The sequence below is a fragment of the Helicoverpa armigera genome, chromosome 23 (assembly GCF_030705265.1).
Source record: "Helicoverpa armigera isolate CAAS_96S chromosome 23, ASM3070526v1, whole genome shotgun sequence".
NCBI classification, from domain to species: domain Eukaryota; kingdom Metazoa; phylum Arthropoda; class Insecta; order Lepidoptera; family Noctuidae; genus Helicoverpa; species Helicoverpa armigera.
In genome coordinates this window covers 3,267,139-3,291,307 of record NC_087142.1, presented here as the reverse complement: position 1 = coordinate 3,291,307, position 24,169 = coordinate 3,267,139, and the positions used below count along the sequence as shown (strand labels likewise).

At 35.1% G+C, this 24,169-nt stretch overlaps 3 protein-coding genes across 3 annotated transcripts; 2 read left to right on the top strand and 1 right to left on the bottom strand.

Annotated features, from left to right (window-relative positions):
- Positions 1-256: 256 nt before the first annotated feature.
- Positions 257-3,237, top strand: LOC110376857 (uncharacterized). Its single transcript, XM_021335472.3, has one exon. The coding sequence runs from the start codon at positions 441-443 to the stop codon at positions 2,121-2,123; it is 1,683 nt and encodes a 560-aa protein (XP_021191147.3). The 5' UTR covers positions 257-440; the 3' UTR covers positions 2,124-3,237.
- A 104-nt stretch (positions 3,238-3,341) lies between these two features.
- Positions 3,342-6,064, bottom strand: LOC110376837 (uncharacterized). The gene is made up of 5 exons (XM_064040711.1): positions 5,905-6,064; positions 4,973-5,041; positions 4,485-4,583; positions 3,827-3,925; positions 3,342-3,541 (listed from the first exon to the last, which is right to left on the bottom strand). The coding sequence occupies exons 1-5, from the start codon at positions 5,984-5,986 to the stop codon at positions 3,444-3,446; spliced, it is 447 nt and encodes a 148-aa protein (XP_063896781.1). The 5' UTR covers positions 5,987-6,064; the 3' UTR covers positions 3,342-3,443.
- Positions 6,065-11,836: 5,772 nt separating this feature from the next.
- On the top strand, positions 11,837-23,601 carry LOC110376845 (UDP-glucosyltransferase 2). Its single transcript, XM_021335455.3, has 10 exons — positions 11,837-12,160; positions 19,171-19,326; positions 19,968-20,055; positions 20,655-20,847; positions 21,006-21,203; positions 21,439-21,470; positions 21,931-22,118; positions 22,349-22,568; positions 22,763-22,982; positions 23,254-23,601. The coding sequence occupies exons 2-10, from the start codon at positions 19,174-19,176 to the stop codon at positions 23,525-23,527; spliced, it is 1,566 nt and encodes a 521-aa protein (XP_021191130.3). The 5' UTR covers positions 11,837-12,160; positions 19,171-19,173; the 3' UTR covers positions 23,528-23,601.
- Positions 23,602-24,169: the final 568 nt, after the last annotated feature.

Sequence of the window (24,169 nt, the reverse complement as noted above, 5' to 3'; positions counted from 1 at the left end):
GCCGTTATCTAGTGTCTATGCGTGAGGAAAAACCGGTTTTTCCGGTTATCACATTCACAACACTATCGATAGATAAAAAAACGCGTTCAATTTATTTGGTCATTTATAAAATATCTTCAAATTCAATAAAATTTTTACCTAAGTAAAAATTTGTAAAAAGTATAACACTATAAAAAGCACAGAAAGCAAAAAATATTTCAGATTATTTCATAAACATTATAAAGTACTTGTGAATACATACGAAAATCATTAAACTGGAACGTAACTTTTTTTTTCTACAAACAAACATGGGTGCGGATGTGCGTGTGATAATAAATGTGTCAACGCTCAAGAATTTATAATTTTCTTTGTTTATTTTACTTATCCATTGACTATTTACATTCATTTCTGTGGACGTTCCGTTGACTTATGTTCTATGTGTGTTAAGATACGTTATTAATATGGGTACGAGCACAATGGGAAGCGATTTGCATTCTGATAAACAGGACAAGTTGCTCAAGCTTCAAGCTCGAAAAAAGGAATTGGAGCAGATACTTGCGGCCAAAAACGAGGAACTTTATAAATTATGTGTTCAAGAAGTGCAATTAACCGGCATTATGCCACCAGAAGCGCCCTTAAGCCCCGAAGTGCCTCAAAGAGAAAGATTAGGAAGTATAAAGAGTGTCGATAGGTCAACAGACGGCAATGACGTTCAAGATGGATCGGATAACTCGTCCAGGCGCCTCAGAGCCGCCACAGGTGACCGCACGATGGAAGCAGAAGCTAACTTACGTAAAAATCTTTCACATAGACTATCGACTCCGTCAATATCGGGTGTTTCTACAAAAAGTGCACATTCAAGACATGTCCGACGTCCAGAAACTAGCTGTTCTAACTTCTTCCCTTCTCCTCCACAAGAGCGGAACACTGATACATTCTCCATTCATACATCCCACACATACCCTGCACTAGCAGGAAGACATGAGCCTATGAATGACAACCTTCAGAATGACATGCAGCAAGGTACCATTTACAGGCACCACACCATGACAAATGATTACATGAATAAAATCTACTGCAACAATACTCCTGAAGCTCATAATGTATCTAGATTACGAGAAACTCATTTTAGCTCGAGCCATCCTGATATAACTACACATTACACTCATGGCAGTATGGCTCCACATCCAGCACAAAATGGTATGCGTAATACACCTCTGTTATACCAGTACGCATCACATTTGAAAGCACAGAGTCAGCACCTCACTGGTTTAGCCCATCAGCATCAAATGCAACAATCTAAGAGGCGAGCGGAAGGTGTTCGACGCAACACATTACAGAGGACTCAGACTTACCATTTAACATCCCACAGTGATTACAATCAGCTACATTTAGAAAACATGAAGCATGAACAACCAATGGTGATGTATCAACACAGGTCACAACCTGATATTCAAGAGCAGCCACATATGCCTATAGAAAGGACTGCTGTTGTTCCAAATACATTACCTTTACGGGAACATAATACCATCAAACATCCTATGCACATGCAACTACAAGTGTCTACAGATGACTATATCAGAGATGATAGGAGACACTACGCTGATCAATTAACTCCAATTAGTACAAAATCTTACAATTTTGACCCTGTAGGCATGAATAAGTTCTCACCACTCTCTCAAGCAGATATGAAAGTGAAAGAGAAGCAATGGTATGAGACTTCATTAGATTCACCAACAAAATCTGAAGCGTCTCTTCTTAAAAAGAGTTCAAGCTTGAAGAGGACTTCCAGTGTAGGAAATTCGCAAGCGTATGAGATCATGATCTCTACTGGCCGACACTCGGCCATGCAAAGCCCTAACCAGATGCCACAAAGTCCTCCAGTGCTATCCCCTGGTGCAGTTTCATTGGAGTCACCCAAAAACCTGACAGTGATTGAACAAGGAAAATGTATACCATACAGAGAAGAGACGAAGCCTTTTGAAATGTCTGATTTTTACAAATATTCTACTAAATTTAGGCAAGCTAATGTTCAAAAAAGTGTCCCAAGTAATCCTGGTCCCAGCTTAAATTCAGGGTATAATAAATTGCCTATGGAATTGCCACAGTATGCTCAAGAACATTGGCATGGCCAAACTAATTGAAGATTTCTTCAAGACTTTGAATATTGTAAAATTTGTTTTTACTATGTAATAATTTATTTGACTAGAATTGGTGTGAGAATTTATAGTAATATTAAACAGTTTAGCTCATAGTGTGTACTTATATTAAATTGTTATCTTCATATTTAAAGTGGCAAAATAATGAAAAGAGAATGTCTGCCAATGTCTGATCTAGATGAAATGTGTGTGACACTAAACTTGCAAAATATATTGAAATGATATTTCTATTTTACTGGATTATTGTGATGAAATGACAATTGAATGAATGATGGCAACCATTATGTTTGAATATTGATAAGATTAGCGCTGTGATAACAATGTGCAAGTTGTTCAATATTATTGTGACAATAAAGAGTTAGACTGCATAAGATTGTAATCATTATATACTAAATCAAAATTCTATGTAAACAGCTGACAATTGTTAATTCTATTATTTTGATCTCGTTGAATTGCCGTTTAATTAGGTACAAGTACAAGCCGATAGTATTACCACTTGTTACAATTTGCCCTAATTTTAAGTAATTTCGATGCTTTGCCCACCGCTTTTAGTAATACAAAAATAACAACATTTAAATGTCATTATTTAACATCGCCGCTTTTGTGATAATATTTCTCATAATTAAGTAATATTTTGTTTGAGATCAGTTATTTTAGGTACCTTTAAGTTCGAGTCTAGTTAGTCAATGTGAAATGATTAGGTAGCTACTTTTCACATAGCTGTAAAATTTATTCTAAAACTAGTGAAATTTTAATGTAGATAGATACCTAGTTGGTTATTTTTACTATATTAATTCAATGCATTATATTTAAATAACTAATGTTGTCGACGTAAGCTGTTACTGTTTTCTATACTCAAAGACTTATCTTACTTGCCAAGCAAATTTTAGACTAACTGCCAATGCCTTTCGTCCAGTAACAAAATATTCGGTAGCTAAAAATATTTCACTTGTATATAGATTTTAGTATGTAATAGGTAATTAGGTTTAGAAACAGTGAGAACACTGGAACATGTTTAAAAAATATTTTTTATAGAGTCTATGTAAGCATTGTGCTCATAGCTCAGTTTATGTGGGACTAATAAAGTTTTTATAGTATATACAGGCTATTTCTTTTCCCTAGTTCCTTGATTTACCTTTTTGTTACAGAATGAAGCTGGTCGAATTACGAATATCATTTCGATTATAAAACAAAAAAAAAGCATATATTTTAAATTATTTATTCAAGCAAATGACGAGACCAGTTTAATGAAATAAAAATAAACAAAAGAAAGCCTTGTAAGTTTGTACGTGGGGTGCGGGTTTATCATTCATGGTGTTCGTAATTATGCAGCTTTTGCAGAAGGCTATGGAGGGATCTCTTCCCAGGGTTGAAGCCGCCGTTCAAATAGTCATCGTCGTTTCCTGGAAAAAAATTCTCATGTTACTAGTTCAGTACTTACATATCATATTTCTAAAAGTAGGTGTAGTTAATTTGAATTAATTAATTCACCACTCGCTCCAGTTGAATTCTTACGGAAATAAGCGCAAAAGTAGTCTATTGACCTCTCTGTGTGGTGAAAAGCAGCAACTTGAGATTTAAAATTGATGAATTTTCGTTGATGCCCTTTCACACTGGCGAAAAACCGGGCGGAAAGTCAGCTAGGGTGAAAGTTTTAAACTGTGAGTAGGTATTCTGAGCCATCTTACCGGCACCGTTGAGTTGTCCGTTGACGCATCCTTCATCCCACATGTTGACACAGCGCTTGCCAGGATTGAAGCCCCCGTTCAGATAGTTATCATCGTTGCCTAGATAATAACATAACAATTAAAATCCAGAATGGGAAGTAAGTAGGCACTTAGCGCTCCACAAGTGTTTCTGAGGTAAGCGTTTGCAAACAAACAAACATCAGCTTTATTATGATTATCAAATAGGTAGGCAATAGTTCAATGCTCAGGACTTTTCTATGCCCATTGTTAGAACGTGGTGTCAATAAACTGGCGTTTCATGTCTAGGGACTAGGGATCTATTTATTTAAAGAAGAACGTTTGTGATATGAATCCTCATAAGAGGTGTAAACAGCTAAGGCCGTTTCTACAGGCAGGAACTTACAGCAAGAAAACTAGTAGGAAGCCGTCGCCAATCTATTGTGTGTTTATCGGTGATAATCTATTCGAGTAACAGTTACTTAGGCACCTAATACATAAAGCAAGCAGATTGAAGCAACGAGAAGGAAATTTTAAGGTACCTACCTACGTAACTGTCACCAAAATGCACCGGCGGTTCAGCACCGGCTACCTGTAGCCTTTCTGTAGCTATACGGCCTTAAGGCTACTTATAAGGTTTAACGGAGATGTGGATTCTTACCGGCCCCGTTGAGTTGTCCATTGACGCACCCTTCATCCCACATGTTGACACAACGCTTGCCAGGGTTGAAGCCTCCGTTCAGATAGTCGTCATCATTGCCTAAATATTTTTTGGTATGAAATACTTATCAGGTGGATGGAACTACATATTATCTCAACTAAAATAACTAGGTACCTATTGAACTAAAATGGTTAAAAAAGGTAACACCAATTTTCTTTGCATTTCTCATGTTATCATTGTGATATCTCACGCATACGCAGAAGTGGTTTGGTAATGTGAAATGTCAATAGTAGCCACCTTTGCACAAGCAAAGCTTCTCAACAAGATCTGGGACCAAATGGCCAAGGAGTCAAATGGCTAACTTCAGAAATGCAAAATTAATTGGTGCGAACTGCAAATGCCGTAAGTTTTCAATTGCCAAATGATATTTTAGCTGGGTCTCCATCAAAGCTTAATGTTCTAGGAAGATGTATGAACTGTTGTCTTACCGGATCCGGGAAGCTGACCGTTGATACATCCTTCGTCCCACATGTTGACACATCTTTGATTGCCTGAAACTGAATACAAACTAAACTTTAGTACTAAACTAATAATACGCCTTGGTAGTTACACTATTGTGTATATCTAGAGGTAGATCTATGATATATAGGTAGGTATAGAATACAAATAGATATACCTACCTAAGTATACCTACATAATCTAGCAGGAACTGATAGGTATCTGATAGGTACTAGCTTCTGCTCGCGGTTTCACCCGCTTCCCGGATGGTGACAAAAACTATCCTATGACCTTCTCCCGGGTCTAAGCTATTTCCCCTCTAATTTTCAGCTCAAACATTTCAGCCATTCTTGAGTTATAAAATATGCTATATAGATTATGCTTTGACTTTACATTTTATTAAAATCAAAAAATCAAAAGTCATTTATTCAAAGTAGGCTGAAAATCAGCACTTTTTGAACGTCAAAACAAAAGACAGCCCCCAAAACGCCCGCCCTTCACCACTTCCTATGTGTTTTTGCTGGGAAGAAAAAGTGGTGAAACAAAGTCCCCAGCAACTACATATATTGTGACTAATAAAACAAATGAAAATTTTATTATGAGTACCTATTGATGATAAATTACAACAAACAAAATGATAATTTAATTACAGGTAAAGTAGTCTAGTCATATAGAAGGATATCGTCGGAGGTGGCAACAGGTCTGCGTAGTTTAAAAGAACCTAGTTCTTGTCACGATTTCAAGAGTTGTATGAGGACATATTGAAATCTGGTTAAGGAAGCACACAAAATACCTGATTTCTACCTGACTGATTATGAATCTACAGAAAATAGACGAAAATCACAAGATTATTGTATGAAATTAATTTCAGTTTACAGAAGAGGGCAAGTATCAAACACAAAGAAAGCTACAGTTTACTTACATTTGTGTTGCCTCGAATGCGGTCCCAAAGTTTTGCAATAAACTATGGAAATTACACTGCAGAGCACAATAAATGCCTTCATTTTGGTAGTCAAGCTGTTATATATCGCCGAATTTATTCCTGCTAATGGTTTCCCGAATGACAAATGTAGTAATATTGAACGTTTTCGGCGCTTTTATAAACGGCCCGCACTCGAAAAATTAATTAGCCGTTGGTGGTATCGGCCACTTATGATATAGAAATTAATATTGCAGGCTTTATTTGATGACGTGCCTACTGTGTATATGATTGCTGATTTAATTTGATGAATGTGTAGGTAGATATTGTTGAATCTTGTATGGTCCAAGATAAAATCATAATCCCTCAGAAAATTAAATTCATTAAAAATTGTCTAGACCTATCTAGTTGCATATAGAAAAAAAATGATAGTCTTAATAGCAAAAGTTTAAGCGTGCTATGGTTTAGTCAAAGGTTTTTCTGTAATTTTCAGTCTGTATTGATGTTCCTGAAATTATTAAATCATTGATAGTAAGAAGCCCCTTCATATTCAAACCAATTATATTACCTAAGTCGCAACTCACAACTGACGAAAATATTGTACCAATGCTATTTTTGCCTATATGTGCCGAGGTCCTTATTTGAGAAAAGGACGCGTAATGTCATCATCTTTAATAGAAGTTGAATCAGTGTGTTTGGATGCAGATGGAATGCAAAACGCGGAGATAATTGAATTCCGCACACAAAGGCGTCCTCAACTGCACGTCGATTATAGTAGCAAACATAATGGGTACCTATCATGGTTGTTCTTCCACTAAAATAAATATATCTCACTGACCATAATAAGGATATCTTTAAGTTGTTTATTGAATGGTGTGAAGTAAAATTAAGTGGATGTTTTTGGATAGATTTTTTTACAGCGCTTTATCATCGAGCATACAAGACATTCCAGGCGGTGTGGTTAAAAACTGCGTGGAAAATCCACCAGTGTGCAACAACAGCCTTTTCACACTAACGTATTTTCTGATTGATTAACTTCAGAGACGCAAAGTTACCTATTTGATGGCGATTATATTTATCAATGATGCTTGTAGAAAGAAAATTGCGTTAAGAGTTACATCATAATCTTATCAAGGTGAGTAATATAGGTATTACCTATCGACAAAATCTAATTTTAGTGTGTACCAAAAAACCCAAAATCTTGAATTCAAATATCTTAACTTATCAAAATAATAAAAGATAAATTCAAAACCACTTTACATGTCTGATGCAAATTCATTGTGTGATTTCGTCAATCATTATTATGGTGTTTGTAAGTAATTAAGTCATAATCAGATTAGAGGTACATAAGGTATTTTACATAAATTAGTAAATAAAGAAACATTTAATGAGTCCCTACTTAGAGCTATTTCTTGAAGTGTTTATTTTTATGTGTGAGATACATTGCAGGTTAGGAACTTAGGAATACTCTAAGTTTGTATGTAGGTACTTTCTAAGTCTATCTTGGAAACCAAGGATTGTGTTTCAGAGAGCACGTTAAACTATAAGTCCCGGCTGTCATTGGACATCCTTGGCAGTCATTACGGGTAGTCAGACGCCAGTAAGTCTGACACCGGTTTAACCAAGGGGTATTGGGTTGCCCGGGTTGGGGTGGTCAGATATGCAGTGGCTCCTGGTAAAATACTGGTATTCAGCTGCATCTGGTTAGACTGGAAGCCGAACAATCTTGCATCCCAGGCAGCTGTTAACCCCAACTGACTTCAAGGAAGTGCTACTGTTACGCTGTCAGCGCGGGGCTCCTTATTGAAGTCATGAAAAGTGCCTGCATAACTTCTAACTGAGTTACAGAGATGACGAAAAAGTTTGTCACTCAGTTGTGAGGAGGCACATAGCCCCACATAGCCTAGGTTCGGTTCCCCCGTATGCGTGGGGCCTGTAGCAATAATTGCCACTCTTGATAAAAGGGTTAATCCGGCACTGGTATCGAGTAATTAAAATCTGTTGTATCATCCTTAGTCCTTTAAATACTAAATATTAGCTCATCAGGTGTTTATAACTTTGTTTATCTAAGGTCCTGGTCAGTGTTTGATTGATTAATATAATAACAATTAACAGCGTAAGCTCCGCTTGTCTTACAAATATCCTTGTTTTTGAAGAGTCATGCACACTATCACAATATAGTTTCTAACTGAAAACCTTGTCGTCTAGTGTTACCAATACCTATAAATATCTGTGATAAATATAAATGAAGATGTAGCATGACAAGACAAAAGATTACCTCCTGTACAAAGAAACGGCGAAGCGATTTGCTGAACCTTCAAGTGACCCAAGGATTGGTAACTATTTTGGTCAAAAATTTAAGCTTTGCCATCCAACGTGGCTAAGTACATAAGAGAGTATATAATAAAGTACATAAGAGAGTATGTAATAAAATACATAAGAGAGCATATAATAAAGTTCATAAGAGAGTATTTAATAAAGTACATAAGAGAGTATATAATAAAGTACATAAGAGAGTATATAATAAAGTACATAAGAGAGTACTGCCTATCTGACATCCTCAACCCGGTTACCCGGGCAAACCAATACCCCTTGGTTAAACTGGTGTCAGAGTTACTGGCTTCTGACTACCCGTAACGACTGTTGTATTCAATGACAGCCGGCACCTACAAATTTTTCGTGCCCTCTGAAATACGGTCATTGGTGTCTAAAATATTATAAGTACTTAGAAAATACATCAAAACTTAAAAAAGTTGCACTGGTACTTGCCTTGCCTGGAATCAAACCGTCACTCATATTTGAGAGTTTGGTTCTTTACCCACTAGGCCATTACGACTTACCTTACTAAATAAAACTGCAAAATTTTGGACAACCTATGTACGCTTCATCGAGGAAATAAAATATCAATAGCATGTAAACAAACAATTATTATCCAATGGTTGTCCACTTTAGTTCGGGACAGTGATGATAAATTGTCCGTCCCGAACAATTTGTCCTGGCTGTCAATTCTCTATAAAATATGGGATAGTGAGGAATGTTGTGTGCGGAACCCAGGTGGGTTTTAGGATTATTTTGCTGACCCTTATCTTATGGTATTTGTTTGGAAATGTTTTAAGAAGGTAGGTAAGTAATTAGAACAACAATTTTTTTTTTAACTAATCCGAGATTAGTTAAAAAAAACGAACGAAACGTAAGCCACGTTTCGTTGCAATGATTCTGGGAAAGAATTGCCAGCTTATAGATAGAGTATCGACTGCTTCTTTGGTTGTAGGAGCGGTTACTGAGCGCAGGATTTCTCGTCTTCGATTCCTGGTTTGGGTACTAAGCGCATTGTAGGTTTTGAGAAACTTTGAGAAAACAACTCGGAGACTTCAAGTTAGCGTTGTTACACTCCCGTACACACGTAGGTAAGTGTATGAAGGAAGAGTCCCTAAACATCATACAGATTGAAGGAGTCGCTGCCAAAATTTCACACCCGAGGCCGTCAGTTGGATTTGAGGAAATTCAAAAACTTGGGCCTGTTAGGTGATTGAACTTACAGCCCACTTAACAACTCGAAGAAAGTATATATTTTCTAAACGTTAATCATAACATGATAACAATTACAAAATTATTGACGCATTGCTGAATATATTTTTTACGCAATGAGTGTAGGTAGGTAAATTATTGATAGGCCTATTTTTTTGAACCGGATTATCATTACCATAATATTATCTGTCAGTATGTTTATTCTTTTTTGAAGTTATCTACATTGTTTTATAAATAAGAGATGCGCTAACTAACGATGACAACGCATTTATCATTTTATCAACTAATTAAACTAATATTTTTAAAGAGATACCTAAGTATTTACAAGTATTTTGTTTGTCCTATAGAGGTACTAGTTGTTCCCCGCGTGTAAACCTGCATCCCAAGAGAACTGCTCAGCTGGATAAAGTTATCTTTTCGATCGATCAATGATAGGCCACAGGCCACGATCAATGATCGGCCATGGGCCTCGATCAATGGCCTATCTAATACTGAAAGAATTTTTCAAATTGATTCATTAGTTCCAGAGATCAGCGCGTTCAATCAAAAACAAACTCCTCAGATTTATGAGTTATGTAGACAGCAAATTGGTGCTTTCCGCTCATACTTACAAATAAATGATCTATTATTAGATTCAAATTATTGCGCAACTGACAATACTATGATAATGTGTATTAGATTCTAGTGTGCTGTTTAGAACGCAATCGTGAATTGGTTTATAAATCCGCAATTGATATTCATTGTCATCTCCTCCTATATTCATGTACTGAGCAAATAATGAGCATACTTTACTATTATAATAATCTGTGATACTAGCTTCTGCCCACGACTTTGTCCTAAGGAATTTAATCCAATGGGCAAATACTGGGTCGAGAATTTTTAAAAATACATAGGTCCATTTGCTGTGCGTGCAGCAGATGGGAGTGTCAGACTCTAAACTAACTAAACCCACCCATGTCCCTATTTAACCCCTTTGTTGTCTAAGGTAATGAGTAGGGGAGATGTTCCTAAAACGGGTACCCTTCCTAAAACGGGTAGGCTTTGCCATTCGTATATTATAGGTCTTAGTGTGAACCTGTGAGTGTAGAGCGGTGCACTACCACCCCGCCGATCACGGTCAGTTGGCTCGGGCGCCTAGAACGAGCGTTTTCGAGATTAGATGTAAAAAAAGTTTTTTGCAGAGTTTATTAAAAAAAATCGGATTATGCTAGTGCTGACTACTCAAATATGGTGCAAGATACGGTTCTCGTAGTTTTGTATTATCATTTTGCATGTTATATGCTTATTAATTGTGAATACTTAGTGGTCTGATTGTTTACTATTTTAAGGTTAAGGTAGTTGAAATTTAAAACGTGCTTTTGGGCAAAACGGGTAGGGGCATAACGGGTGACTACCCGATTTGAAATAAGGGACCACTTCCTCAATTGATCCCACAGAAAGCTAATCGAAGACAAAAGAAGCCACAGAGAGCTGAACAAGTACAGGAACAGCGTGAAAAAGAAATTAAAATATGTTTTCTCTGATTTTTTACAAAATTATCTGCTGGTAGGATTATAATTTCAAATGTAACATTTAATAAAGTAAAAAAGTGTTCTAGACTGATCAAAATAAAAAAACTGTTTAACATAATTAAGGAGACTAATTAACGATAAAGATTTCCTGGATAACAGGAGGCTAAGATACGTTTTCTAATTCATTTATCACATATATTCATTCATTACCTGCTTTGCCCAAAGGCACTACCCGTTTTAGGACCCCCCCGAGGGCAAAGCGGGTATTTCGAAGGGGTTTACTTTTTTTGATTTTTTTCTGAATTTTGAAGAAGATTACTAAGACTATCTTATGTTTTCCAAAGTTTATTATATAAACAACCCTATGAGTACAAATACAAGTCGCATGTAATGTTTTTGGTTATTTTATTTAACATCTTCCCTTAGCTTACCCGTTTTGGGAACATCTCCCCTAGTACTTTAGAACAATTTTCTCCAAGCATAACTAGGTATGTATTTGAACCAGTTTATGTACGAGATCTTAGTAACATGATGTTAATCAACTATCAAAGTCTAGCTTCCGCCAGACTTTTCTCCCACGTCCCGTAGGAATTACTACTCACTTGTACAAAAAGTAGCCTCCTACCTAGCCTTCTTCTATAACTAGCCTACCTAACAGTGAAAGAATTTTTCAAACTGGTCCAATATTTCCTGAGATGAGCGTGTTCAAGCATACCAACAAACAAGCTCTTCAACTTTACAATATTATTGTAGATTAAATAATAACCAGTTTACTGTCCTTGATCTAGCCACTAACCGCCTAAATTGGACAACACGCCGGTAATACGTACCTACAGTAGTAGCGACCCGAATTCACAACACAAGTGGTTGCCTCCATTCGATACGCGAACTAAAAGTAATCTTTAAATAAGATAAAATCGTTTTGGAAATAGGTACAACTAATTACATCAGTCCGAGTTAGATTCTTATTAAGTAATCAGTTGATATAGGCTTTATCATGTATTTAATCTAGTGATAACTCAGGATTTGACGTATAAAATACTCAGATGGCTGTTCTATTATTCACAATATTTTCAGTGTCTGCAGTACGCTGATTTTCAACTACAGTTAAAAGTGCTAGTTGATAAGATATTAATGTTGTAATAATTTGAACAGCTGAGAACGTGGTTGTTTATTTTGTGATCAGTTTTATTTTATGATCGTTGTGTAGCAATTGTAAGGTGAGTTGTTTTGTTAATGAATTATTTTTAAATCATTAGTGGCATTCACGCCTTTTCCGGAAGTCAAACTTATTAATCAGTAAGTGATAAATGTATTTACATTACGTCAATGTTTAATTAACAATGAAAAACTAGATGGTTTTTCTATATTATTGCTACAAAAGAAAAAAGAGGTTTTTCGTAAAGAAGACTACAGGATTTATTTAGTTTAATTTCCTTGAATAAACATGTACATATGTTAATCTGGAACTGGTTAAAGCTTCTTATAAGTAGCTATAACCGGTGCTAACGGGTTCCTACCCAATCAAAAAAATATTACAAGTGTAATTAAGTTGTATGACAACAAATAAATATTGATACAGAATGTTATACTACATACATCAGATCCCAATTAACGTAAATATGTGTTTTCAAGCAAATGCTTAGTAATAAGGAACCAAATCTGGTATTAAAGTTAATCTTGCGGACATAATTTTTACAAGTACCTAATCATGACATTGTATGTTCTATTTTTAAATGTCTTGTAAATACATAAAAATAGCAAAGATAATTGATTGAGTCATGTTTTAATAGTGATATAGGTACTATGTATTTGGGTGTTTTTCAGAAAAGAATGCCCTGTGACGCACAGGAAATATTTTTTTTGTATTTCGTGAATTCTATTATATTTACTCTAATATTAAAGAATTTATTGTTAACTAGCTAAATCTGCATTTTAAATTAAAATTATAATATGATTTTAAGAAATATTAAAGTTTTTCTGTAAGCGTATGATGCAAAGTATTCCTGAACGTCACAAAATATAATCAATCAGAAATAAAACAAACAAGTATTGAAACAAAATCAACTTATATTGGCATAAAGGTATGCTTGAAATCTTTAAAAAAATAACAAAACAGTAGCATAATTCTATAAGATTATTAAATAATCAGCTAAATAGTTTCACGTTCGTCACTTCTTGGACACATCTCACTAGAAAAGTTTCCATTACTAATGATACCCGCTACAATTTCCAAAATCAAGCCTAGTGAGAAATTTTAGATACTAACAAAATACTATGATGCCAAAATAAACGCTATAAAATGAAAAATATATATTTTAAAACCATTTTTGTAACATCCAGAATATGGGACAGTGACTATTATGAAAATTTCGTGATGGATAAGAATAATTTGAGCAATGTCCACACTGCCGATTTAAAAACACAATTATAAAGAATAAAGTATTTACTTAATGAACTTTTAGATTAATTGTACCAACCTTTTTATACACTTAAAACTATAATAGACATAATTTTTGAGAAATTTTAAAACTAATCGCCAATGACTAAGTTGGTTCTTATAATAATTATAAGTTATGTGGTACCTATATGACGAAAACCAGCTTAGTTCTCGGCGATTACTTAAAATGTAACCTACACAATTATCACACAATATTACTTTGGATTCATAGGAACTTTTTATATTCTTATATACTATTTTGTACTAATTTCAGTCATCATAATCCTACTTGAATCAACTATTCAATCATAATTTTAAAACTTACACTTACAGCGACACACGCAAATTTGATCAATCATTTGACTTATTGTATTATTCAGAACCGTAACATATGTCGCAAATATAGTCAATGCTTGAAGGATGGCCACAACATAAGCTGCAAACCCAGTTTTTGCATGCAATGCAACGAGTCATATCATTAGGTACAAAAAATTTACGAATTTTACATAAATGACATAAAAAGTATCTTGGGACTACAGTTTTACTGGTGACATTATCTTTGCCCGCTTTTTAGGAACACTTAAATTCTTCAAATCAACATGTTTCAAGCCTGTAGAAGTACTAGGTTCTTCAAGATTCTGTTCATAACTACTATGCAAAATATCATTTTGTGGTATAAAAGTAGATACATCTAAAGCTTCTAAGTCTATTACATTAGTTAGTTCAATCAAAACACTAGGGTCTATAGAAATAATTTCACTGATATGGGAACTATCATCAGTTTCAATGGGTTCAAGACAATCATTTCTTTTTGTTTCACTATGAACTAAACTCACATTAGCATTCATAATTTGAACCACATCTTCCTCTTCTGTGAAACTAGCTTGAATGGAAGACAATCCAACAGTTTTCAGTCTTTGGTCTGTTTCAAGATTCAGATTTTGATCATGCGTTTGAAACGCAGATGCATGGTAGGTATTCTCAAGAACTTCAAGCAACTTATGTATTTTAGGAGAATGGCAGTCACATAGACCTCGTCGGTCACCGCAAAAGCAACTCAGTTGCCTGTAAAATATTGTATTTTGACCTCCTGACATTATTTGATGTAACTTCATAGTTTCCGGGACAGGCCGAATGTTATCTGGTATAAGATGTTTCATATTGGTAATCTCATTATCAGCTATTAAAAAACATTTTACTGACTGCATGCTTTTGTTAAGGTGTTGGTAAGCATGCTCAGCATCTTTTATATCTTTACCATAAGCTACATGTTTGTCCAATTGACGTTTAACTGCTCCACCAATGCCATCTGCTACACCCTTACCATGACCACTCTCTGAAAATGACCAAGTATAACAAGCCTTCGTTTTGTTTGCAAAAAGATTGATTAAATAAAAGTTTTTTTTTTGCCTATATTGGCTACATGGACCATCGGAAAAAAAATGAATTATTTCTATATTTGGATCCAACTGCTTGGCAAATTTTAGAACTGGTAGTAAATGTGCCCAGATGGCATTCGGTTCATGGCATGTGTTGTTAGATATGGTGACGAATGATTGTGATTTACCTTTGAAGTATATCATGCCACAATGTAAAGTTATATTACTTTTAGAAGCACCAAAATGCATTGCCTGTATTTCTGTACCAAGTTTACATTCGTAGTTCTCACTGAAGTCGCATAAGATGGCTATTTCATTATCGTGTAATCCATTAATGCATTTTAAGTACTCGCTTTGTTGGTGCCTCCAATTATAAATATGTGATTTAAACAACGGAAATTCTTTTATAAATGTAGAAACTAAGGTCTTAACTATTCCTTTTTTTTGTTGTTTTGCAATTTTTTGGTAACAAATGTTTTACCAGATTTAATATAGGTATGACTTACCCTTTCCCACTTGAACCAGGTAATATCATCTTCCATTTTTTCTTGCTTATATTGGAGGTCAAGAGTTTTGCAATTATTACACTTACCAAACATACAGTTGTACGACTTTTATTACAAGTTGTTTGGGTTATTATTTCTTCTAAATTTGTGTAACATAAAATATTATTTTTTTTAAGCGCTATAAAAATATTTTCGATTTTACTATGTTTTATACATAAGCATGTGTCTCTATTTCTAATCGTGGGTGACAAAATATAAAACGGCTTGTATCTAAAAAATGTAGTAAAACTGTACTTTCCTCCTTCTTTTTTGTAAATATCGTACAAATTTGCAAATGTGTCAGTTAGATACCTAATCTGCATCTTTTGTTTTCCCCTTGTTCTTGTTTCATGTTTTCCTGCTGTACATCTGCTTATGTCTTCCCTGTTATAAAATGTCTCAATATCGTTTTGAATTTTAGAATTTGGTAGTTTCTTTTTTGTATTCCGTATCCGGCTTTTAATCCTAGATATTTTGTTACGTCCATGACTGACTTATTAGCTTTTACATTCTCATTAAGTGCAATATTTTTTAACAGTCGTTTTTCTTTTTGAGTATTTGCGTTTTTATAAACTGTTTTCAAAGAACATTCTAATACTTCTTGTCGAGCTTGAAGCTTCTCTATTTCACGATTCGTTCTTTCATGCATAAATTTTTCGCGATAATAGCGTTTGCGACTGGTTTCTAACATCCTGTGTAATTTCTGTATTTTATATAAAGCTTTTTTGTAATTGGCGCGCAAATTTTTATATCTTCGTTGAAGTAATTGGCTAACATGAGTTTCAGTTTTCAAAGGTTCTTTTGTAGGTTTTATGTTTTCTTTATTACACTTTTTTAGTTTCGATTTTCTCTTTTCATCTCTCCATATTTTTCGTTGTTTTGTTTTTTCTTCTTCTGTTAGATCGGCTACCTTTTTCCGATTTCTTTTTAGTCTCGCCAACTGTTTTTGTCGCTGTACTTCAAATTTTTCAGCATTTAGCTTCAATTTTCCCGATATCTTTTGCTCTCTCTGCTGCCGTAAGCGCCATTATCCTTTAATGAAACTATCTATCTATAAATTACTTTCTCCCACGCAAACCTCACACTCGTCCTCAGGAAAATGATCATAGATTAAGTGCATGCAAAACGGACACCAAAAAATGGAGCACTGCAGTAATTTTCGGATATCACTTTGATCCATAAGCAATGTGAAATGCTGCAGTTTTCTGCTTTTGTTGATTTTTCGCCGACATCCGAAACACTTTTTAGTAATTGTGAAATGTGTCACAGGCCAGGGCCACTTAGCATTATTAATGTAACATTGATTTAAATCGAAATACGTTAAGATTTTGTCAACGTCACAATAGACAACCATAATAGCTGCTAGCAGTGATCAGCGAACTTTGGTCTGAAACAAAAAACAAATCTATTTATAGCATCCAGGAATAATGAAAAGCGTTATTTTTAAATCTTATTTTTTTGTTCCGTGTATTAGTATGATATGGCGAGTTCCTACCTATGTACAAACAAAACATACCAACTTTACTTCTTTACCACATGAAAAATAAGCTCAGAACTAAAACCCAACTGGGTACTTGAAAAAAAAAGTATAAAACAAGACAATATTTTCGTCTGAAATTGTTGCTCCCGCCAAGCGTTCAATACCTATTGTCTATAAAAAAAAGACAACTAACACATTATTTATTTATATGTATTTAATAAACTTTCAATAATGAAGTTTTAAGCTAACCTAACCTAACCAACTAGCTTTTGCCCGCCGCTTCGCTCCCGTCAACTGACTTCTCTACTTTACCCTATTTTTTCATAGGAACCTTCTCCTGACAATAACAAACACAACAAAAAAAGAATTAGCCAAATTGGTCTAGGCGTTGTTGAGTTATGCGCTTACTAACACATTTTGCGATTCATTTTTATATTATAGACTAGCTGACCCCGCGAACTTTGTATCGTTTAAACCTTCCCTGGACCTCTACAAACATTTTAAAACCAAAATAAGCCAAATCGGTCCAGCCATTCCGGAGTTTTAGTGAGACTAACGAACAGCAATTCATTTTTATATATAAGATGAAGATTAGTTGACCCAACAAACTTCGTATCGTTTAAACCTTCCCCGGACCTCGACAAACATTTTAAAACCAAAAGTAACCAAATCGGTCCAGCCATTCTCGAGTTTTAGTGAGACTAACGAACAGCAATTGATTTTTATATATAAGAAGATAATATATAAGATAAGATAAGATTATCGAATGCATGCAAAACAAAACCGATTAACTGTTTTTTAAACTCTTTCGTTTGATACCTACACACATGCGCGGACAAGACACTTCCATAAAATATTTCATTATACACTAAGCTTTATAATTCAAGATAGTCACGATTTTGTTCCGGTAGTAAGTAACGTGACGCACAGGAGGTGACGTTTTCATCCCACGAAAGTTTTAAAATTGAAAATAACTAATATTTAGTTAAACTACCTTGTTTTTTGCCATACTTATCGAATGGAGATAAGTTTATTCTGTTATATACAATGTTATAAAGTTAATAAAACACTTTATTTACCTTTTAAATGCTGCCACTATCCAGAACAAAAATTCTGCGCGCCGATGACACCAACACTTTCGTCTCAGTTTTAGTCGCAACTGACTTTAAAACAGCAATGGCGGAATCCTAATACGATCATAAAGTTGCCAGGAAGGCAGAAAAAATACAAATTAGTAGATTTTGTCTTGCATAAGATATCAAATTCACCGTGACTTAACCGGATTTTCCGGTACAATGATTTTCGTAGGACAACATTAAAATAATGATATTTCTTAAAATAACAAGTAATTTATGGAATAAAAATTAAAAATACGTTTTTAGAAATACAGAGACTAAGGTCAAAAACTTAAACATACCTAAAAACGAATATTTTAGAAGTAAGATGTATTAGAAATCTCCAAGAGCGCCATGGGACACACGATATTTATACGTCCTCTTTAGGTTTATTTTAAATATAAAAATAACTATCCACTTTTTATGCTACATATTGATTTAATTGTACATTGAAATATATACCTAAATTAATCAAAAACTCACTTTCACACGTGCCATATAAAAAAATCAAAATAAAAATGTTTGAATGTGTGGGACAGGCCGATTTTGCTAGGGTCAAGTTTTCTGAAAAACACCCATTTATATTAATCACTATGTGATGTATAGGTAGGTAATAATAATTTTTGTGTACATATAACATGTACGTATTTTAAAAGAGTTGAAAATTGAACGTGGAAATATATAGTAAGCAGTTGTTTTAAGAAAATTATAGTCGAGATAGTCGTGGTGGCCTAGTGGACAAAGAACCAACCTCTCGAGTGTGAGGGCGCGGGTTCGATTCCAGGTCAGGCAAGTACCAATGCAACTTTTCTAAGTTTGTATGTACTTTCTAAGTATATGTTAGACACCGGTGACTGTGTTTCGGATGGCACGTTAAACTGTAGGTCCCGGCTGTCATTGAACATCCTTGGCAGTCGTTACGGGTAGTCAGAAACCTGTAAGTCTGACACCAGTCTAACCAAGGGGTATCGGGTCGCCCGGGTAACTGGGTTGAGGAGGTCAGATAGGCAGTCGCTTCTTGTAAAGCACTGGTACTCAGCTGAATCCGGTTAGACTGGAAGCCGACCCCAACATAGTTTGGGAAAAGGCTCGGAGGATGAGTTGTTTTAAGAAAATTGGCGTTATGTTTTCGGTGAACTCAGGTCTAAGCCTAAATATATCAGTTTAATAGGTGTATATTATTTTGAGTGATACTAATGTTTCATATCTGATCTACACGATACAGATTATTTTTAAAAATATTTTATTTAAACAACAACTTTCAATTCCAGAATATGGAGAAGATGAAAATATGCTGGGTGCTGTTCAGCATCATGCTGGCTATAGGTGATGCATCAAAGATCCTGGTGGTATACCCCTTTCCATCCAGGAGTCATGCCAATTTAGGAGATGGAATTGTGAGGAACATGCTCAAAGCTGGTCATGAGGTAAGCAGTTCTTTCTAAAAAACTAGGAAACTAGGTTGTTTGTTTGTTCATCTTTTGCACAAAAACGACTGCATGGATTTCGATGAAAATTGGCAGTTTTATGCTAATGCATTCATCAGAATAAAAAAGCTACTTTTGAATAAGACGCCGCGCCGGAAGCAGTTCCCTTTTAAACGTTAAATTTGTTCGATAATGGAACATTTAGGTATTAGGTTCATATTTATATGTTTATTCAGATTATCTACTAATCGCTTCAGTCAGATAACATAATATCAGATATGAAATACCATAGCAAATTAGCTATTACATTGACCTAAATATTTTCTGATATCTATATACCTATTAACCTTGTGTAGAACTTCCTGGTTGTCCAAAAATCCATGGTGACTCAGAACAAGATAAAATTGTCGAATTATCATAAACACCTAGTATCTGACTTTTCATAAGAGCCTGAAAATCCTACTAAAATTATGTTTACATAACTTCTCGAAGGATTTGAAGAAACTTGGTCGTAATTATTATAGCTTCTGTATTAGAATAACATAGATTATCTATGCGCGGTAAGGAATGCCCTAGGAACTTGTTTGTAACAAAAAAAAATATGTAGGTATTCAAATTGAAGTGTCTCATTTTTCTTCCAGGTAACATACATCACACCATTTGAGTACAAGAATGCTCCCCCGACTCTTCGTCAGATCGATGTCAGCAATCTCATAGACCTCATGCCGAGTAAGTTTTCATCGTCCTTTTGAGTAGAATTCCATCTGCAACAGCTGTCGGTGTTTAGCCACAAATGACAGTATAATGACGTCCAGATTGTCAACCAAGGCGGCTGTCCTCCTTGAAGGGGTCAGCCAGCTGCGCAGGACATATTGTAATGCATTTGCTTTGACTCACTATTCCTTCACTCTCATAGTCTGATGGGTCGGCAATGCAACACCACTGGGAAGAGATCAGCCACACAAACATCATGGTGTACCTTAGGACGGTCTTGTGTAGGAACATGGGATATCGATGAAGGAGACATTGTTAGATGATTAAATAAAAGTGTATGATTAAAAAACTAAACTAGAGAGGAATATGTTAAAGAGGTTTAGGACTTATATGACGAGAACGTCATATAGAAACGATGAAAGTTGACAATGAGACATAAATTTCGAAGCCAGATCAGATTTGTGCAGGATACGGTCAGTTTGAAGATTCGGCAATTCCCTATGTTGTGATTAGACCGTATACAGCTAAAATATGATTGGGCTTAGTTTATGTCCTGAATGAACGTGTCGTTTGGCCTAGGAATTAGACAAATTATTGTTTTTATGCTATTCCAGAGGACTTGCTGACGATAAAAGCATTAATGGATGGAAACAACATCAGTTTAAACATAGCCTTCATGACTTATATGGTAACTGAGATATTTAAGGGTACGATTCTAAACGAGAACGTGCAGAAGATATTGAGTGACCCCAATGAAAAGTTTGACTTGGTCATAGCTGAGTGGATGATGAGTGAAATCCCTGCTGGGTAAGTCAAAAAAGGCAATTCCTGCCGATTCAAGTTCTAAGTATAAGTCCACTGAGAACTTTTAGGAATTAAATGTAATCTCAGAGAGTAAATGTCGATGATATTTACTTTTGTTTTCATTTTTAAAGCAGACTAAAGTAACTTATCCTTAATTTTAGAATTGGTGCAGTTTACGACTGTCCGTTCATTTGGATATCATCGGTGGAAATTCACTGGATACTCCTGCGGTTCATCGATCAGGCGCCGAACCCTGCGTTCACGGTCGACATCATGACCACATACACGCCACCACTGAACTTCGTACAGAGAGCTATAGAACTGTGGAACCAAGTGAAACTTACAGTCTTGAATTACGTGTAAGTACATTTGCTATCAATTTTATGAGTTACGTTGGCGTTGTCTCAAGCACCTAATTAAAGAGGTCTGGAGAAGAAAATTACTGTGTAGAAACCCTATTCAATTATAATGCTTTTCAGCCATCCTACTGATACTATTCAATGCGGCCTTAAATTTTTCCACTTTTTTATTTTAATGTTATGTCTGTTTAATGAGAAATGGCTGTAGAATAACGAAATGTATGTCTAATTTCAGAATATTAGACAGAATTCAAGACAATGTATACTGTAAAATGATTGCCTCAGTATAGTAAGTTCAAAAACTACCCTGAAGAATAAAAGTGTTTTCTGTTTGGCGCCCAAAATCTATAACAAAGTACCCAAAGCAATAAAACAAATGCCAGATACAATGTTTAAAACCAATCTAAAAAGGTATTTAATAAATAAGTGCTACTATAGCATACAAGAATTTTTAAGTGAGTGATACACACATATTTTTTATTTTAAATTCTCTTTAGTGATTGTTTTTATTTTGAGTCTTTTCTTTAATTACTTACATATTTTAATATTGTTTTTTTTTTTTTATATAGAGTCAATTTTAATATCTTAAGCTAGCTTAAGAACCATTTGAAATTTTGTACGCCATCATAAGGCAAAACATGAGTTGATACTACTTATATTATAACACCTATGCTTTGTACCATGTTTTACAAAATAAAGTATCTTTATCTTTATCTTTATCTTTACTCAACTTATTTAGCTCCAATTGTTGAAAAGCGAGGAAGAAAAGCACCGACACTCGATGAGCTCAGATATAACGTTTCAATGATATTCTCCAACGCCTATGTGGACACTTCTAGCGCTTTATCTTTGCCACAGAGCCACAAGTATATTGGTGGTTACCATATTGACGAAAAAGTGAAACCTTTGCCCGAGGTATGAACTCTCTTTATTAAAATTGTTATTTTTCCCAGATAATTTATTATTATTAACGAAAATAACTAAGAATAGAAACAATGTATGAGCTGCTTCTAAGTTTTTTCCGAAATCAATTTTAATAAATTATGTGTCCACTATACCCATAACTTGACGAGAATTTTACCTACTTGTCAAATTGTCATGTTTAAAGAATATTGTAAGTTCATACAAATGAAAATATTTTTCAGGACTTGCAAAAATTGATGGACGGAGCTAAGAATGGGGTGATCTACTTCAGTATGGGTTCAAACTTGAAGAGTGCAGACATGCCGGACGAGCTCAAGGCTAGCCTGGTGGAGATGTTTGGAAGCCTCCCATACACAGTGCTGTGGAAGTTTGAAGAGGTCTTGCCGAACCTGCCTTCAAATATTCACATCCTTAAATGGGCACCACAACAGTCTATTCTTGGTGCGTTTGTAAACATTTTTTTTGAGTACTTTAAGTGTTTCGTGTTCTAGTTTTTTAAAGGTTCAATCTATCGACAATATATTCTGATTGTGTCTGGCCTTGGGGTCTATTATTCAAGACGGCATCATGAGATAATACCTCTGTATTCTAATTCTTCTAATGTTGGTTGACTCATTAAACTTTTTTCTTTTCAGCTCACCCGAACCTTCGCGTGTTCATTACTCATGGTGGTCTCTTATCAACGACTGAGACTGTCCATTTCGGAGTACCGATCATTGGTATACCGGTCTTTGCAGACCAGTTCATCAATGTGCATAGAGCAGAAATAAGAGGCTTTGCGAAAAGGGTGGATCTGTCGTACACAATGGCTGGAGAGCTTAAAAAAGCTATACTTGAAGTTGTTACTGACAAAAGGTTAGTTCTTAAAGAGGGCGTTTATCAAACATGTTATAATTTAGAGCTGTTCAGGCTGATATACTTTGTAATTAATAGGTATGGTTCATATAGAGAGAACCCGTCGTTTTGGGTCATGAGAGTAATTAGCTAAGTTCCTCATAAAAGGCTGGATTTTAAGCGTTACTGTTATCTTTTTACCCATCCTCAATTCTGTGGATCCCATTATAAAGTGTAGGTACTTGAAAGTTAACGAAAACAGCCCATCACCCTATTTAATTTATAATTTCAGGTACGCCGAAAAGGCGAAGGAGTTGTCCGTCATCCATCACGATCGTCCTGTGAAGCCGGGAGATGAGTTGATTCATTGGGTGAACCATGTGATTCGCACGCGAGGCGCCCGCCATCTCCGCTCTCCCGCGCTGGGCGTTCCGTTCTACCAGAAAATGTTCTTGGACCTTGCCGTGGTCCTCACAATCGTTTTAACACTTGCATACATTCTGTTAAAACGTGCGTGGAGGTATTTCCGCTCTGGGAAGTCAAAAAGCTCGAAGAAGAATAATTAGGAATTAGTTTGTTATTTATTTTATAAGATGTGTAAGAATTTTTAATGCTGTTAATAAAAAAATATCAGTGAAAACTCTGGTTCTTTTCTTTCGTACCTTAATTCAAACTACAAGATACTTGAACTATTTGAGAAATACATTTTAATTACATGGAAAAATACGAAATACTTTGTGGAGCACAAAACAGGATTCAGACAGCATTGAACCATCAACATGGCAGTGTTTGACTTTTCGAATAATATCGTCAGTAACATGGATAGACGAAACCCTATATATGCTTTATTGAACGACATGACTCAGGCGATTGATTATGTCCATTACAATATGTTACTCAATAAATCAGAAATTTATGGTATTAGAGGTAACGTGCAAAAGTAGGTCATATTTAGAGAATAGAACACAAATTACCGAAGTTAGCCGTATTAATATTGTCGATAGGCAAGATATAGTCAGATCAAGAGAACGTACTACATTCGGTGTACCACAGGGAAGCGTTATGGGACCATTTTTGTTCATATTATATGTGAATGATATGCCCTTATCCCTAGAATTGTCTATAACAATGTTTGCGGATGACAGCATAGTTACTATCCCTTGTGACGTTTCAAAGTTTTATGTAAAATTACTTAATAAGGTCTTCCT